Below are 15,258 nucleotides of genomic sequence, written 5' to 3'. Positions count from 1 at the left end.
CTCATCTCTAGGCATGTCCAGCCCACTCATTATCTCAGCCAATCATGGCTAGCGGGAAGGTAGCTGACTTTTTCTGTGGCTAATTTTATTCATGTTTACAGATGGCATACAAGTCTGTTATTAAGGCACATGAAAGTTCCAGAAGGTATTTCTGCCAAAAAAACACATTTTGATAATACCATTTTTTTTTAAAGGTTTACGTTCAAATGCTTCTCCTGTGATGTAGTGATGCGCAACAGACGCCTAGTTTCCTGAATCGAGTCACAATTTACTATAATTTACTACTGGCTACTTTCACCCCGAAGTTTCTGCTTATAATTTCCGACATAGAGTTTGACGTCCAGACCGCCAGGCTTCCCATAAGGCCTCCCCAGTGGCCTTATGGGTCATCGTCTCCAGGACGACACTATACAGCTTCTCTTCTGTCATAAAGTAGTGCTCACCAGAATAATGTCTTACATTGATAGAATGAATGCATTACTTATCTAGTTAACACCGGTAAAGTTGTCTGTTTCGTTTAGGGACCGGGTAAAAAAAAAGAAAAAAACGCAATAACTCAAAAACAGTGGGAAAGATTGATCCTGTTCAAAATGTCCAAATATCGACCGGTTGTAAGGAAATGTTGGGTTTTTTTAAACGGCGAAAATGGCCCAAAAAAACCCGTTTCTGATAAGACTTCAGGTTAGATGCATATTTTCTGTGGTTGAAGTATTGTCTGCTTGCATAACAGAGTCAACGGTAACACGTTACACACCCAAACACATGATATGACAAAAGAAAAAGATATTTCTCCACGCTCCACAAAATTAACATTTGTTGTAATAGTTTCATAATTCTGCAGGAGTTAGTATTGTATTACACTATGTGAGAGGTTATAAGCCTACAGTCCGTGTCCAGATTTGAGTTACTACTTCCTTTTAACCCGTATACTTAGATTATGAATATTCTGTTTATTATTATTTATTATTTATTATTTATTCATGGCACAGGGGATACTATAGGTACGTTGTAACAGCTTATCTAGAATAAGACGTTAAGCAGGAAATGAGCTACTATCCAGAATACTGTGCACACGTGGTCAATGATCAAACGGACAAAAAAAATGACAACCGTAACAGGCAAAAAATTAAGGTATTTCCGTTTCCATTGTGTTGATGTGTTTCAGACGGTGCTGTTTCATACTGTGGTCATTCTGACAGCACTTTGAAAAGGTTATTTTGGGGGGGGTTTTACGTGAGGATTTTGTGCTTTTGCTTTCTGTGATAATTGAAACCAAAGCTGCAACAGTACTGGAGGGTGATATGTGTGTAAGAATGAAAAGGGTTTGGCTGAGGACAGTGTGTGTGTGTGTGTGTGTGTGTGTGTGTGTGTGTGTGTGTGTGTGTGTGTGTGTGTGTGTGTGTGTGTGTGTGTGTGTGTGTGTGTGTGTGTGTGTGTGTGTGTGTGTGTGTGTGTGTGTGTGTGTGTGTGTGTGTGTGTGTGTGGGGCATTACCATACAGTGCGTTCAGAAAGTATTCAGACCCCTTGACTTTTTCCACATTTTGTTACGTTACAGCCTTATTCTGACATTGATTTAAAAATAAACGTTTCCTCATCAATCTACACACAATACCCAATAATGACATCACAATACCCAATAATGACATCACAATACCCAATAATGACATCACAATACCCAATAATGACATCACAATACCCAATAATGACATCACAATACCCAATAATGACATCACAATACCCAATAATGACGAAGCAAAAACTGGTTTTTATACATTTTTGCAAATGTATTACAAATAAAAAGCTGAAATGTCACATTTACATAAGTATTCAGACCCTTTACTCAGTACTTTGTTGAAGCACCTTTGGCAGCGATTACATCATTGAGTCTTCTTGGGTATGACGTTACAAGCCTGGCACACCTGTACTTGGGGAGTTTCTCCCATTCTTCTCTGAAGATCCTCTCAAGCTCTGTCAGGTTGGAGGTTGATCTGTGCCTCGACACAATCCTGTCTCAGAGCTCTAGGGACAATTCCTTCGACCTCATGGCTTGGTTTTTGCTTTGACATGCATTGTCAACTGTGGGAACTTATATAGACAGGTGTGTGCCTTTCCAAATCATGTCCAATCAATTGAATTTACCACAGGTGGACTCCAATCAAGTTGTAGAAACATCTCAAGGATGATCAATGGAAACAGGATGCACCTGAGCTCAATTTCAAATCTCATAGCAAAGGGTCTGAATATTTAAATAAGGTATTTCTGTTTTAAAAATTTTAATACATTTGCAAACATTTGTTTTCCCTTTGTCATTATCGGGGTATTGTGTGTAGATTGCTGAGGACATGTTTTTATTTCATACATTTCAGAATAAGGCTGTAACGTAACAAAATGTGGAAGAAGGAAAGGGGTCTGAATAGTTTCCCAAGGCTCTGTATCACTGTACAACAGTCAATAGAGTGACTGTGTATGAGGAAGGGACACCTATGTGTGCGTGTGTGTGTGTGTGTGTGTGTGTGTGTGTGTGTGTGTGTGTGTGTGTGTGTGTGTGTGTGTGTGTGTGTGTGTGTGTGTGTGTGTGTGTGTGTGTATGTGTGTGTGTGTGTGTGTGTGTGTGTGTGTGTGTGTGTGTGTGTGTGTGTGTGTGTGTGTGTGTGTGTGTGTGTGTGTGTGTGTGTGTGTGTGTGCGCGCGCATGCACACATATGTGTTTGTAGTAGCAGGCCGGGCCAATGTGTGTGTGAGGCAGTGTCTCTGTGTGTGTATGTATCCGTGAGTGTGTGTGTGTGTGTGTCTCAGGTCTGGGCAGTGTGTCTGCCAATCCATCCAGACAAAGAGTTACGGAGAGACAGAGAGAGGGATAATGGCAGATTGGTAATCCTGTGAAAGGCTCACGAACCCCTTTGTCTAATACCAAACACATTCTACAGTCCTCTCCTCTAATACCAAACACATTCTAGAGTCCTCTCCTCTAATACCAAACACATTCTACAGTCCTCTCCTCTAATACCAAACACATTCTAGAGTCCTCTTCTCTAATACCAAACACATTCTACAGTCCTCTCCTCTAATACCAAACACATTCTAGAGTCCTCTCCTCTAATACCAAACACATTCTACAGTCCTCTCCTCTAATACCAAACACATTCTAGAGTCCTCTCCTCTAATACCAAACACATTCTACAGTCCTCTCCTCTAATACCAAACACATTCTACAGTCCTCTCCTCTAATACCAAACACATTCTAGAGTCCTCTCCTCTAATACCAAACACATTCTAGAGTCCTCTCCTCTAATACCAAACACATTCTACAGTCCTCTCCTCTAATACCAAACACATTCTACAGTCCTCTCCTCTAATACCAAACACATTCTAGAGTCCTCTCCTCTAATACCAAACACATTCTAGAGTCCTCTCCTCTAATACCAAACACATTCTAGAGTCCTCTCCTCTAATACCAAACACATTCTAGAGTCCTCTCCTCTAATACCAAACACATTCTACAGTCCTCTCCTCTAATACCAAACACATTCTAGAGTCCTCTCCTCTAATACCAAACACATTCTACAGTCCTCTAATACCAAACACATTCTACAGTCCTCTCTTCTAATACCAAACACATTCTAGAGTCCTCTCCTCTAATACCAAACACATTCTACAGTCCTCTAATACCAAACACATTCTACAGTCCTCTCCTCTAATACCAAACACATTCTAGAGTCCTCTCCTCTAATACCAAACACATTCTAGAGTCCTCTCCTCTAATACCAAACACATTCTACAGTCCTCTCCTCTAATACCAAACACATTCTAGAGTCCTCTCCTCTAATACCAAACACATTCTAGAGTCCTCTCCTCTAATACCAAACACATTCTAGAGTCCTCTCCTCTAATACCAAACACATTCTAGAGTCCTCTCCTCTAATACCAAACACATTCTAGAGTCCTCTCCTCTAATACCAAACACATTCTACAGTCCTCTAATACCAAACACATTCTAGAGTCCTCTCCTCTAATACCAAACACATTCTAGAGTCCTCTCCTCTAATACCAAACACATTCTAGAGTCTTCTCCTCTAATACCAAACACATTCTAGAGTCCTCTCCTCTAATACCAAACACATTCTACAGTCCTCTCCTCTAATACCAAACATTCTAGAGTCCTCTCCTCTAATACCAAACACATTCTAGAGTCCTCTCCTCTAATACCAAACACATTCTAGAGTCCTCTCCTCTAATACCAAACACATTCTAGAGTCCTCTAATACCAAACACATTCTAGAGTCCTCTCCTCTAATACCAAACACATTCTACAGTCCTCTCCTCTAATACCAAACACATTCTAAAGTCCTCTCCTCTAATACCAAACACATAGTACAGTCCTCTCCTCTAATACCAAACACATTCTACAGTCCTCTCCTCTAATACCAAACACATTCTAGAGTCTTCTCCTCTAATACCAAACACATTCTACAGTCCTCTCCTCTAATACCAAACACATTCTACAGTCCTCTCCTCTAATACCAAACACATTCTACAGTCCTCTAATACCAAACACATTCTAGAGTCCTCTCCTCTAATACCAAACACATTCTAGAGTCCTCTCCTCTAATACCAAACACATTCTAGAGTCTTCTCCTCTAATACCAAACACATTCTAGAATCCTCTCCTCTAATACCAAACACATTCTACAGTCCTCTCCTCTAATACCAAACACATTCTAGAGTCCTCTCCTCTAATACCAAACACATTCTAGAGTCCTCTCCTCTAATACCAAACACATTCTAGAGTCCTCTCCTCTAATACCAAACACATTCTAGAGTCCTCTAATACCAAACACATTCTAGAGTCCTCTACTCTAATACCAAACACATTCTACAGTCCTCTCCTCTAATACCAAACACATTCTAGAGTCCTCTCCTCTAATACCAAACACATTCTACAGTCCTCTCCTCTAATACCAAACACATTCTACAGCCCTCTCCTCTAATACCAAACACATTCTAGAGTCTTCTCCTCTAATACCAAACACATTCTACAGTCCTCTCCTCTAATACCAAACACATTCTACAGTCCTCTCCTCTAATACCAAACACATTCTACAGTCCTCTAATACCAAACACATTCTAGAGTCCTCTCCTCTAATACCAAACACATTCTAGAGTCCTCTCCTCTAATACCAAACACATTCTAGAGTCCTCTCCTCTAATACCAAACACGTTCTAGAGTCCTCTCCTCTAATACCAAACACATTCTAGAGTCCTCTCCTCTAATAACAAACACATTCTACAGTCCTCTCCTCTAATACCAAACACATTCTACAGTCCTCTCCTCTAATACCAAACACATTCTAGAGTCCTCTCCTCTAATACCAAACACATTCTAGAGTCCTCTCCTCTAATAACAAACACATTCTACAGTCCTCTCCTCTAATACCAAACACATTCTACAGTCCTCTCCTCTAATACCAAACACATTCTAGAGTCCTCTCCTCTAATACCAAACACATTCTACAGTCCTCTCCTCTAATACCAAACACATTCTAGAGTCCTCTCCTCTAATACCAAACACATTCTACAGTCCTCTCCTCTAATACCAAACACATTCTACAGTCCTCTCCTCTAATACCAAACACATTCTACAGTCCTCTAATACCAAACACATTCTACAGTCCTCTAATACCAAACACATTCTAGAGTCCTCTCCTCTAATACCAAACACATTCTACAGTCCTCTAATACCAAACACATTCTAGAGTCCTCTCCTCTAATACCAAACACATTCTAGAGTCCTCTCCTCTAATACCAAACACATTCTAGAGTCCTCTCCTCTAATACCAAACACATTCTAGAGTCCTCTCCTCTAATAACAAACACATTCTAGAGTCCTCTCCTCTAATACCAAACACATTCTAGAGTCCTCTCCTCTAATAACAAACACATTCTAGAGTCCTCTCCTCTAATACCAAACACATTCTACAGTCCTCTCCTCTAATACCAAACACATTCTAGAGTCCTCTCCTCTAATACCAAACACATTCTAGAGTCCTCTAATACCAGACACATTCTACAGTCCTCTAATACCAAACACATTCTAGAGTCCTCTAATACCAAACACATTCTAGAGTCCTCTCCTCTAATACCAAACACATTCTAGAGTCCTCTCCTCTAATACCAAACACATTCTACAGTCCATAGACAATCCAAACCGGATTTGATCAATTGGAACAGAAAGACAAAACTGACATTTCACTTTTTACATTTGAGTAATTTACTTTTTTCATCGTACTTTTTGTAAAATCAGTATGTTTGTGTTATTCATGCCTGGCTGGTGGAAATTATGTCGGATTTGAATTCACAGATATAACGTCTGATATTGTTTTTTTTTTGCTTCTGTCTCTTCTTTCTCCAGGAACAAGTGGAATATGTGTTTCTGATTATCTTCACCATTGAGACCTTTCTGAAGATTTTGGCGTATGGCTTAGTGATGCACCCCAGCTCCTACATCCGCAACGGATGGAACTTGTTGGACTTTGTCATTGTTATCGTCGGGTAAAACAGAATGGTCCTTTTACCTGCTCCAACTCTTATTGTTAGAATCGTTCTCTACCTCTTAAGGTTGTCTCCCCCCCCCCCCCACGTTCTATCTCTCCTCAATGTCTCCTCCATCTCTCCTCTCCATCTCTCTTCTGTGTCCTTAACTGTACCTTGTTTATTTATTAACTTAATCTCTCCTTCATCCCTCCATCTCTGCTCCTCTCCTCCATCCCTCCGTCTCTGCTCCTCTCCTCCATCCCTCCATCTCTGCTCCTCTCCTCCATCCCTCCATCTCTCCTCCTCTCCTCCAACCCTCCATCGCTGCTACTCTCCTCCATCCCTCCATCTCTGCTCCTCTCCTCCAACCCCCCATACTTCCTCCATCTCTTCCCTTTTGCTCTCTCTCCTGCTTATGGATAATCTGGATCTAGAATGATCTGGCAGTCTCTGGCACACAAACTCCTATCCCCTCCTCCCTCTCTTTCTCTTTCTCTCCTCTCTTTCTCTCCCTCACTCCCCTTCTCTTTATCTCAATTTTCCTCTCCCCCTCCCTTTTCCTCTCCCCCTCCCTTTCCCTCTCCCCCTCCCTTCCCATCTCCCCCTCCCTTTCCCTCTCTCTCACTGCCTCTCTTTCTCCATCCCCTGTCCCTGTTTGTCTCTTAATCTGACCCAGACTCCCTTGGCTTTCCTCTCCTCTCTCTCTCTCTCTCTCTCTCTGTCTCTCTCTCTCTCTCTCTCTCCCTCTCTCTCTCTCTCTCTCTCCCTCTCTCTCGCTCTTTCACTATCTCTTCTCCTCCCTCTCTCTCTCTTTCTCTCTCTCATTCTCTCACTATCTCTTCTCCTCCCCCCCTCTCTCTCTCTCTCTCTCTCTCTCTCTCTCGCTTTCTCTCTCTCTCGCTCTCTCACGATCTCTTCTCCTTCCTCTCTCTCTCTCTTTCTCTCTCTCTCGCTCTCTCACTATCTCTCTTCTCCTCCCTCTCACTCTCTCTCTCTCTTTGTCTATCAGTGGGTTTAAAGCTCCTTAGTGGATACACGTTGATGGGAATCAGTCTGCAATTGCAAAAACACTATAGAGCACAACAACAAAGCAATAACAAATAAATATACCATTGTAAAATACGGCCCTATAAAGCAGGCTATCCTGATCTCAGTCTGGGGTAGACAACTGCTCCATTGTTGACAAGTCATTGATGTGTGTCATGTCAAGGTGTCGGCTAAAGCACAAGCTGACTTGACCATCAGGCTATGCTTGACTGTCAGGCTATACTTGACTACCAGGCTATACTGGACTACCAGGCTATACTGGACTACCAGGCTATACTTGACTACCAGGCTATACTTGACTACCAGGCTATACTTGACTACCAGGCTATACTTGACTACCAGGCTATACTTGACTACCAGGCTATACTTGACTGCCAGGCTATACTTGACTACCAGGCTATACTTGACTACCAGGCTATACTTGACTACCAGGCTATACTTGACTACCAGGCTATACTTGACTACCAGGCTATACTTGACTACCAGACTATACTTGACTACCAGGCTATACTTGACTACCAGGCTATGCTTGACTACCAGGCTATACTTGACTACCAGGCTATACTTGACTACCAGGCTATACTTGACTACCAGGCTATACTGGACTACCAGGCTATACTTGACTACCAGGCTATACTTGACTACCAGGCTATACTTGTGCACCACATTATTGGGCTGTAATGTATCCTAGGTAATGGGGATGATTATGTGTTATTCAGTAGGCCATCTAACTCAGCTGATGATGGTGATGATGATGATGATGATGTATTGTACTGTAGGCCGTCTAACTCGGCCGACGATGTGTGTTCCAGGCTGTTCAGTGTCGTCCTGGAGACGATGACCCATAAGGCCACTGGGGAGGCCGCGTCGACCCACCACGTGCCAGGGAAACCCGGAGGTCTGGATGTCAAAGCTCTCCGTGCCTTCAGAGTACTGAGGCCCCTACGGCTGGTCTCAGGAGTACCTAGTGAGTAGAGGGGGGGGTTGGGCGGTCGTGCATCTACTTGTCTGTATATGTGCATGTGCTGTAGGTGTAAACCATTTCCAACGACCAGATCATTTCAGGAGAAGCGTGTTTTCCAGTGTTTGTGATTCCGTCACGTTGTGTACGGAGCAGAAGCAGAAGCAGAACTGTTCTGTGTTAAAAATCAAATCAAATCAAGTTTATTTTATATAGCCCTTCGTACATCAGCTAATATCTCGAAGTGCTGTACAGAAACCCAGCCTTAAACCCCCCAACACAGCAAGCAATGCAGGTGTAGAAGCACGGTGGCTAGGAAAAACTCGCTAGAAAGGCCAAAACCTAGGAAGAAACCTAGAGAGGAACCAGGCTATGAGGGGTGGCCAGTCCTCTTCTGGCTGTGCCGGGTGGAGATTATAACAGAACATGGCCAAGATGTTCAAAATGTTCATAAATGACCAGCATGGTCAAATAATAATCAGGAGTAAATGACAGTTGGCATGGTTGTGTCGCTGTAATCTTTCACGGACAGATCTACGTAAACTGGTATTGTAGAATCTGTCAGGAACGGAATGGGAGACATGGTCTAAGGAGCAGAAATCACAGTTTCGCAGGTCCGACCAAAAGGGGACGGGGGTGTTAAGGGGACGGGAGGTCTTAAGGGGACGGGGGTGTTAAGGGGACGGGAGGTCTTAAGGGGACGGGAGGTCTTAAGGGGACGGGAGGTCTTAAGGGGACGGGGGTGTTAAGGGGACGGGGGTGTTAAGGGGACGGGAGGTCTTAAGGGGACGGGAGGTCTTAAGGGGACGGGAGGTCTTAAGGAGGTCTTAAGGGGACGGGAGGTCTTAAGGGGGTCTTAAGGGGACGGGGGTGTTAAGGGGACGGGGGTGTTAAGGGGACGGGAGGTCTTAAGGGGACGGGAGGTCTTAAGGAGGTCTTAAGGGGACGGGAGGTCTTAAGGGGACGGGGGTGTTAAGGGGACGGGAGGTCTTAAGGGGACGGGGGTGTTAAGGGGACGGGAGGTCTTAAGGGGACGGGGGTGTTAAGGGGACGGGGGTGTTAAGGGGACGGGGGTGTTAAGGGGACGGGAGGTCTTAAGGGGACGGGGGTGTTAAGGGGACGGGAGGTCTTAAGGGGACGGGGGTGTTAAGGGGACGGGAGGTCTTAAGGGGACGGGGGTGTTAAGGGGACGGGAGGTCTTAAGGGGACGGGGGTGTTAAGGGGACGGGAGGTCTTAAGGGGACGGGGGTGTTAAGGGGACGGGAGGTCTTAAGGGGACGGGAGGTCTTAAGGGGGCGGGAGGTCTTAAGGGGGTCTTAAGGGGACGGGAGGTCTTAAGGGGGTCTTAAAGGGGTCTTAAGGGGACGAGGGTGTTAAGGGGACGGGAGGTGTTAAGGGGACGGGAGGTCTTAAGGGGACGGGAGGTGTTAAGGGGACGGGAGGTGTTAAGGGGACGGGGGTGTTAAGGGGACGGGGGTGTTAAGGGGACGGGAGGTCTTAAGGGGACGGGGGTGTTAAGGGGACGGGAGGTCTTAAGGGGACGGGAGGTCTTAAGGGGGTCTTAAGGGGACGGGAGGTCTTAAGGGGGTCTTAAGGGGGTCTTAAGGGGACGGGGGTGTTAAGGGGACGGGAGGTGTTAAGGGGACGGGAGGTCTTAAGGGGACGGGAGGTGTTAAGGGGACGGGAGGTCTTAAGGGGGTCTTAAGGGGACGGGAGGTCTTAAGGGGACGGGAGGTCTTAAGGGGACGGGAGGTCTTAAGGGGACGGGAGGTCTTAAGGGGGTCTTAAGGGGACGGGAGGTCTTAAGGGGGTCTTAAGGGGACGGGAGGTCTTAAGGGGACGGGAGGTCTTAAGGGGACGGGAGGTCTTAAGGGGACGGGAGGTCTTAAAGGGGTCTTAAGGGGACGGGAGGTCTTAAGGGGACGGGAGGTCTTAAGGGGACGGGAGGTCTTAAGGGGACGGGAGGTCTTAAGGGGGTCTTAAGGGGACGGGAGGTCTTAAGGGGACGGGAGGTCTTAAGGGGACGGGGGTGTTAAGGGGACGGGAGGTCTTAAGGGGACGGGAGGTCTTAAGGGGACGGGAGGTCTTAAGGGGACGGGGGTGTTAAGGGGACGGGAGGTCTTAAGGGGACGGGAGGTCTTAAGGGGACGGGAGGTCTTAAGGGGACGGGGGTGTTAAGGGGACGGGAGGTCTTAAGGGGACGGGAGGTCTTAAGGGGACGGGAGGTCTTAAGGGGACGGGAGGTCTTAAGGGGGTCTTAAGGGGACGGGAGGTCTTAAGGGGACGGGAGGTCTTAAGGGGACGGGGGTGTTAAGGGGACGGGAGGTCTTAAGGGGACGGGAGGTCTTAAGGGGACGGGAGGTCTTAAGGGGACGGGGGTGTTAAGGGGACGGGAGGTCTTAAGGGGACGGGAGGTCTTAAGGGGACGGGGGTGTTAAGGGGACGGGAGGTCTTAAGGGGACGGGAGGTCTTAAGGGGACGGGAGGTCTTAAGGGGACGGGGGTGTTAAGGGGACGGGAGGTCTTAAGGGGACGGGAGGTCTTAAGGGGACGGGGGTGTTAAAGGGACGGGAGGTCTTACAACGTAATCAAGCAGCTGACCAAAGACTTTAAATTCTCGTGTTTGTGTTTGTGTTTGTGTTTGTGTTTATGTTTGTGTTTGTGTTTGTGTACACCAACCAAGAAGATCATCTTTAGGAATAGTGTCTGTGATTCAGCACATTGTGGCAGCAACGCCAGCACAGGCTTGTACACTTCTATGTAGTTGTCTGGAGCTGAAGGGACTATATAGTTCTGTGTATTTGTATGGAGCTGAAGGGACTATATAGTTCTGTGTAGTTGTATGGAGCTGAAGGGACTGTATAGTTCTGTGTAGTTGTCTGGAGCTGAAGGGACTATATAGTTCTGTATAGTTGTATGGAGCTGAAGGGACTATATAGTTCTGTATAGTTGTATGGAGCTGAAGGGACTATATAGTTCTGTGTAGTTGTCTGGAGCTGAAGGGACTATATAGTTCTGTGTAGTTGTCTGGAGCTGAAGGGACTATATAGTTCTGTGTAGTTGTCTGGAGCTGAAGGGACTATATAGTTCTGTATAGTTGTCTGGAGCTGAAGGGACTATATAGTTCTGTGTAGTTGTCTGGAGCTGAAGGGACTATATAGTTCTGTATAGTTGTATGGAGCTGAAGGGACTATATAGTTCTGTGTAGTTGTCTGGAGCTGAAGGGACTATATAGTTCTGTGTAGTTGTCTGGAGCTGAAGGGACTATATAGTTCTGTATAGTTGTCTGGAGCTGAAGGGACTATATAGTTCTGTGTAGTTGTCTGGAGCTGAAGGGACTATATAGTTCTGTATAGTTGTATGGAGCTGAAGGGACTATATAGTTCTGTGTAGTTGTCTGGAGCTGAAGGGACTATATAGTTCTGTGTAGTTGTCTGGAGCTGAAGGGACTATATAGTTCTGTGTAGTGTGGTTGGTTCTGGTCTTTATTCTGTACTGTAGTTGTGTTGCGTGGTTGGTTCTGTTCTCCATGGTTGACTGCTAACTAAAGCCCCCAGAGACTTGGCTGTTGTTCGTTCCCACACAAGAACTTGACTCATGTTGCACTCCTAAGGCCATGCCATGCTATATAAACATTAAGAGAGACCAGGCTCTACGACACTCACACATGGACACGAACACACACGTTATGACACACACACAGGAGGTGATGACAGATACACATAGAGAGGACCAGACGGTGATGACAGATACACGTAGAGAGGACCAGACGGTGATGACAGATACATGTAGAGAGGACCAGACGGTGATGACAGATACACGTAGAGAGGACCAGACGGTGATGACAGATACACGTAGAGAGGACCAGATGGTGATGACAGATACACGTAGAGAGGACCAGACGGTGATGACAGATACACGTAGAGAGGACCAGACGGTGATGACAGATACATGTAGAGAGGACCAGACGGTGATGACAGATACATGTAGAGAGGACCAGACGGTGATGACAGATACACGTAGAGAGGACCAGACGGTGATGACAGATACACGTAGAGAGGACCAGACGGTGATGACAGATACACGTAGAGAGGACCAGACGGTGATGACAGATACACGTAGAGAGGACCAGACGGTGATGACAGATACACGTAGAGAGGACCAGACGGTGATGACAGATACACGTAGAGAGGACCAGACGGTGATGACAGATACACGTAGAGAGGACTAGACGGTGATGACAGATACACGTAGAGAGGGCCAGACGGGGATGACAGATACACGTAGAGAGGACCAGATGGTGATGACAGATACACGTAGAGAGGGCCAGACGGTGATGACAGATACACGTAGAGAGGACCAGACGGTGATGACAGATACACGTAGAGAGGACCAGATGGTGATGACAGATACACGTAGAGAGGGCCAGACGGGGATGACAGATATACGTAGAGAGGACCAGACGGTGATGACAGATACACGTAGAGAGGACCAGACGGTGATGACAGATACACGTAGAGAGGACCAGGTGGTGATGACAGACCAGACACATGTAGAGAGGACCAGGACGTGATGACAGACACACGTAGAGAGGACCAGGTGGTGATGACAGACCAGACACATGTAGAGAGGACCAGGACGTGATGACAGACACACGTAGAGAGGACCAGGAGGTGATGACAGACACACATAGAGAGGACCAGGCGGTGAAGACAGACCAGACACATGTAGAAAGGACCAGGTGGTGATGACAGACCAGACACATGTAGAGAGGACCAGGCGGTGATGACAGATACACGTAGAGAGGACCAAGAGGAGATGACAGATACACGTAGAGAGGACCAAGAGGTGATGACAGATACACGTAGAGAGGACCAAGAGGTGATGACAGATACGCGTAGAGAGGACCAGACGGTGATGACAGATACACGTAGAGAGGACCAGGATATATATGGTTGACCAGTGTGTTGACCAGTGTGTTGACCTGTGTGTTGACCAGTGTGTTGACCAGTGTGTTGACCAGTCTACTGACCAGTGTGTTGACCAGTGTGTTGACCAGTCTACTGACCAGTGTACTGACCAGTGTGTTGACCAGTCTACTGACCAGTGTGTTGACCAGTCTACTGACCAGTGTGTTGACCAGTCTACTGACCAGTGTGTTGACCAGTATGTTGACCAGTGTGTTGACCAGTGTGTTGACCAGTCTACTGACCAGTGTGTTGACCAGTCTACTGACCAGTGTGTTGACCAGTGTGTTGACCAGTGTGTTGACCAGTATGTTGACCAGTCTACTGACCAGTGTGTTGACCAGTGTGTTGACCAGTCTACTGACCAGTGTGTTGACCAGTCTACTGACCAGTGTGTTGACCAGTGTGTTGACCAGTCTTCTGACCAGTGTGTTGACCAGTCTACTGACCAGTGTGTTGACCAGTCTACTGACCAGTCTACTGACCAGTCAACTGACCAGTATACTGACCAGTGTGTTGACCAGTCTACTGACCAGTCTACTGACCAGTATGTTGACCAGTGTGTTGACCAGTGTGTTGACCAGTGTGTTGACCAGTGTGTTGACCAGTCTACTGACCAGTGTGTTGACCAGTGTGTTGACCAGTCTACTGACCAGTGTACTGACCAGTGTGTTGACCAGTCTACTTACCAGTGTGTTGACCAGTCTACTGACCAGTGTGTTGACCAGTCTACTGACCAGTGTGTTGACCAGTGTGTTGACCAGTGTGTTGACCAGTCTACTGACCAGTGTGTTGACCAGTGTGTTGACCAGTCTACTGACCAGTGTGTTGACCAGTATGTTGACCAGTGTGTTGACCAGTCTACTGACCAGTGTGTTGACCAGTGTGTTGACCAGTCTACTGACCAGTGTGTTGACCAGTCTACTGACCAGTGTGTTGACCAGTCTACTGACCAGTGTGTTGACCAGTGTGTTGACCAGTCTACTGACCAGTGTGTTGACCAGTGTGTTGACCAGTGTGTTGACCAGTCTACTGACCAGTGTGTTGACCAGTGTGTTGACCAGTCTACTGACCAATGTGTTGACCAGTCTACTGACCAGTGTGTTGACCAGTGTGTTGACCAGTCTACTGACCAGTGTGTTGACCAGTCTACTGACCAGTGTGTTGACCAGTCTACTGACCAGTGTGTTGACCAGTGTGTTGACCAGTGTGTTGACCAGTGTACTGACCAGTGTGTTGACCAGTCTACTGACCAGTGTGTTGACCAGTCTACTGACCAGTGTGTTGACCAGTGTGTTGACCAGTGTGTTGACCAGTGTGTTGACCAGTATGTTGACCAGTATGTTGACCAGTCTACTGACCAGTGTGTTGACCAGTCTACTGACCAGTGTGTTGACCAGTGTGTTGACCAGTCTACTGACCAGTGTGTTGACCAGTGTGTTGACCAGTCTACTGACCAGTGTGTTGACCAGTGTGTTGACCAGTCTACTGACCAGTGTGTTGACCAGTGTGTTGACCAGTGTGTTGACCAGTATGTTGACCAGTATGTTGACCAGTGTGTTGACCAGTCTACTGACCAGTGTGTTGACCAGTCTACTGACCAGTGTGTTGACCAGTGTGTTGACCAGTGTGTTGACCAGTATGTTGACCAGTATGTTGACCAGTGTGTTGACCAGTGTACTGACCAGTGTGTTGACCAGTGTGTTGACCAGTCTACTGACCAGTGTGTTGACCAGTCTACTGACCAGTGTGT

General features: G+C 46.3%; 1 protein-coding gene across 4 annotated transcripts in view; it reads left to right on the top strand.

The window, feature by feature from the left end:
- Positions 1 to 15,258, top strand: part of cacna1fb (calcium channel, voltage-dependent, L type, alpha 1F subunit) — a 197,851-nt gene that overhangs the window by 41,504 nt on the left and 141,089 nt on the right. For all 4 annotated transcript variants that reach the window (XM_055891144.1, XM_055891142.1, XM_055891143.1 and 1 more), the window contains exons 4-5: positions 6,410 to 6,549; positions 8,391 to 8,545. In XM_055891144.1, coding sequence (XP_055747119.1) covers positions 6,410 to 6,549; positions 8,391 to 8,545 — 295 coding nt within the window. The remainder of the gene's footprint in view (positions 1 to 6,409; positions 6,550 to 8,390; positions 8,546 to 15,258) is intronic.

Source organism: Salvelinus fontinalis, chromosome 31 (assembly GCF_029448725.1).
Source record: "Salvelinus fontinalis isolate EN_2023a chromosome 31, ASM2944872v1, whole genome shotgun sequence".
NCBI classification, from domain to species: Eukaryota; Metazoa; Chordata; class Actinopteri; order Salmoniformes; family Salmonidae; genus Salvelinus; species Salvelinus fontinalis.
This window is presented reverse-complemented; position numbering and strand designations above follow the sequence as displayed.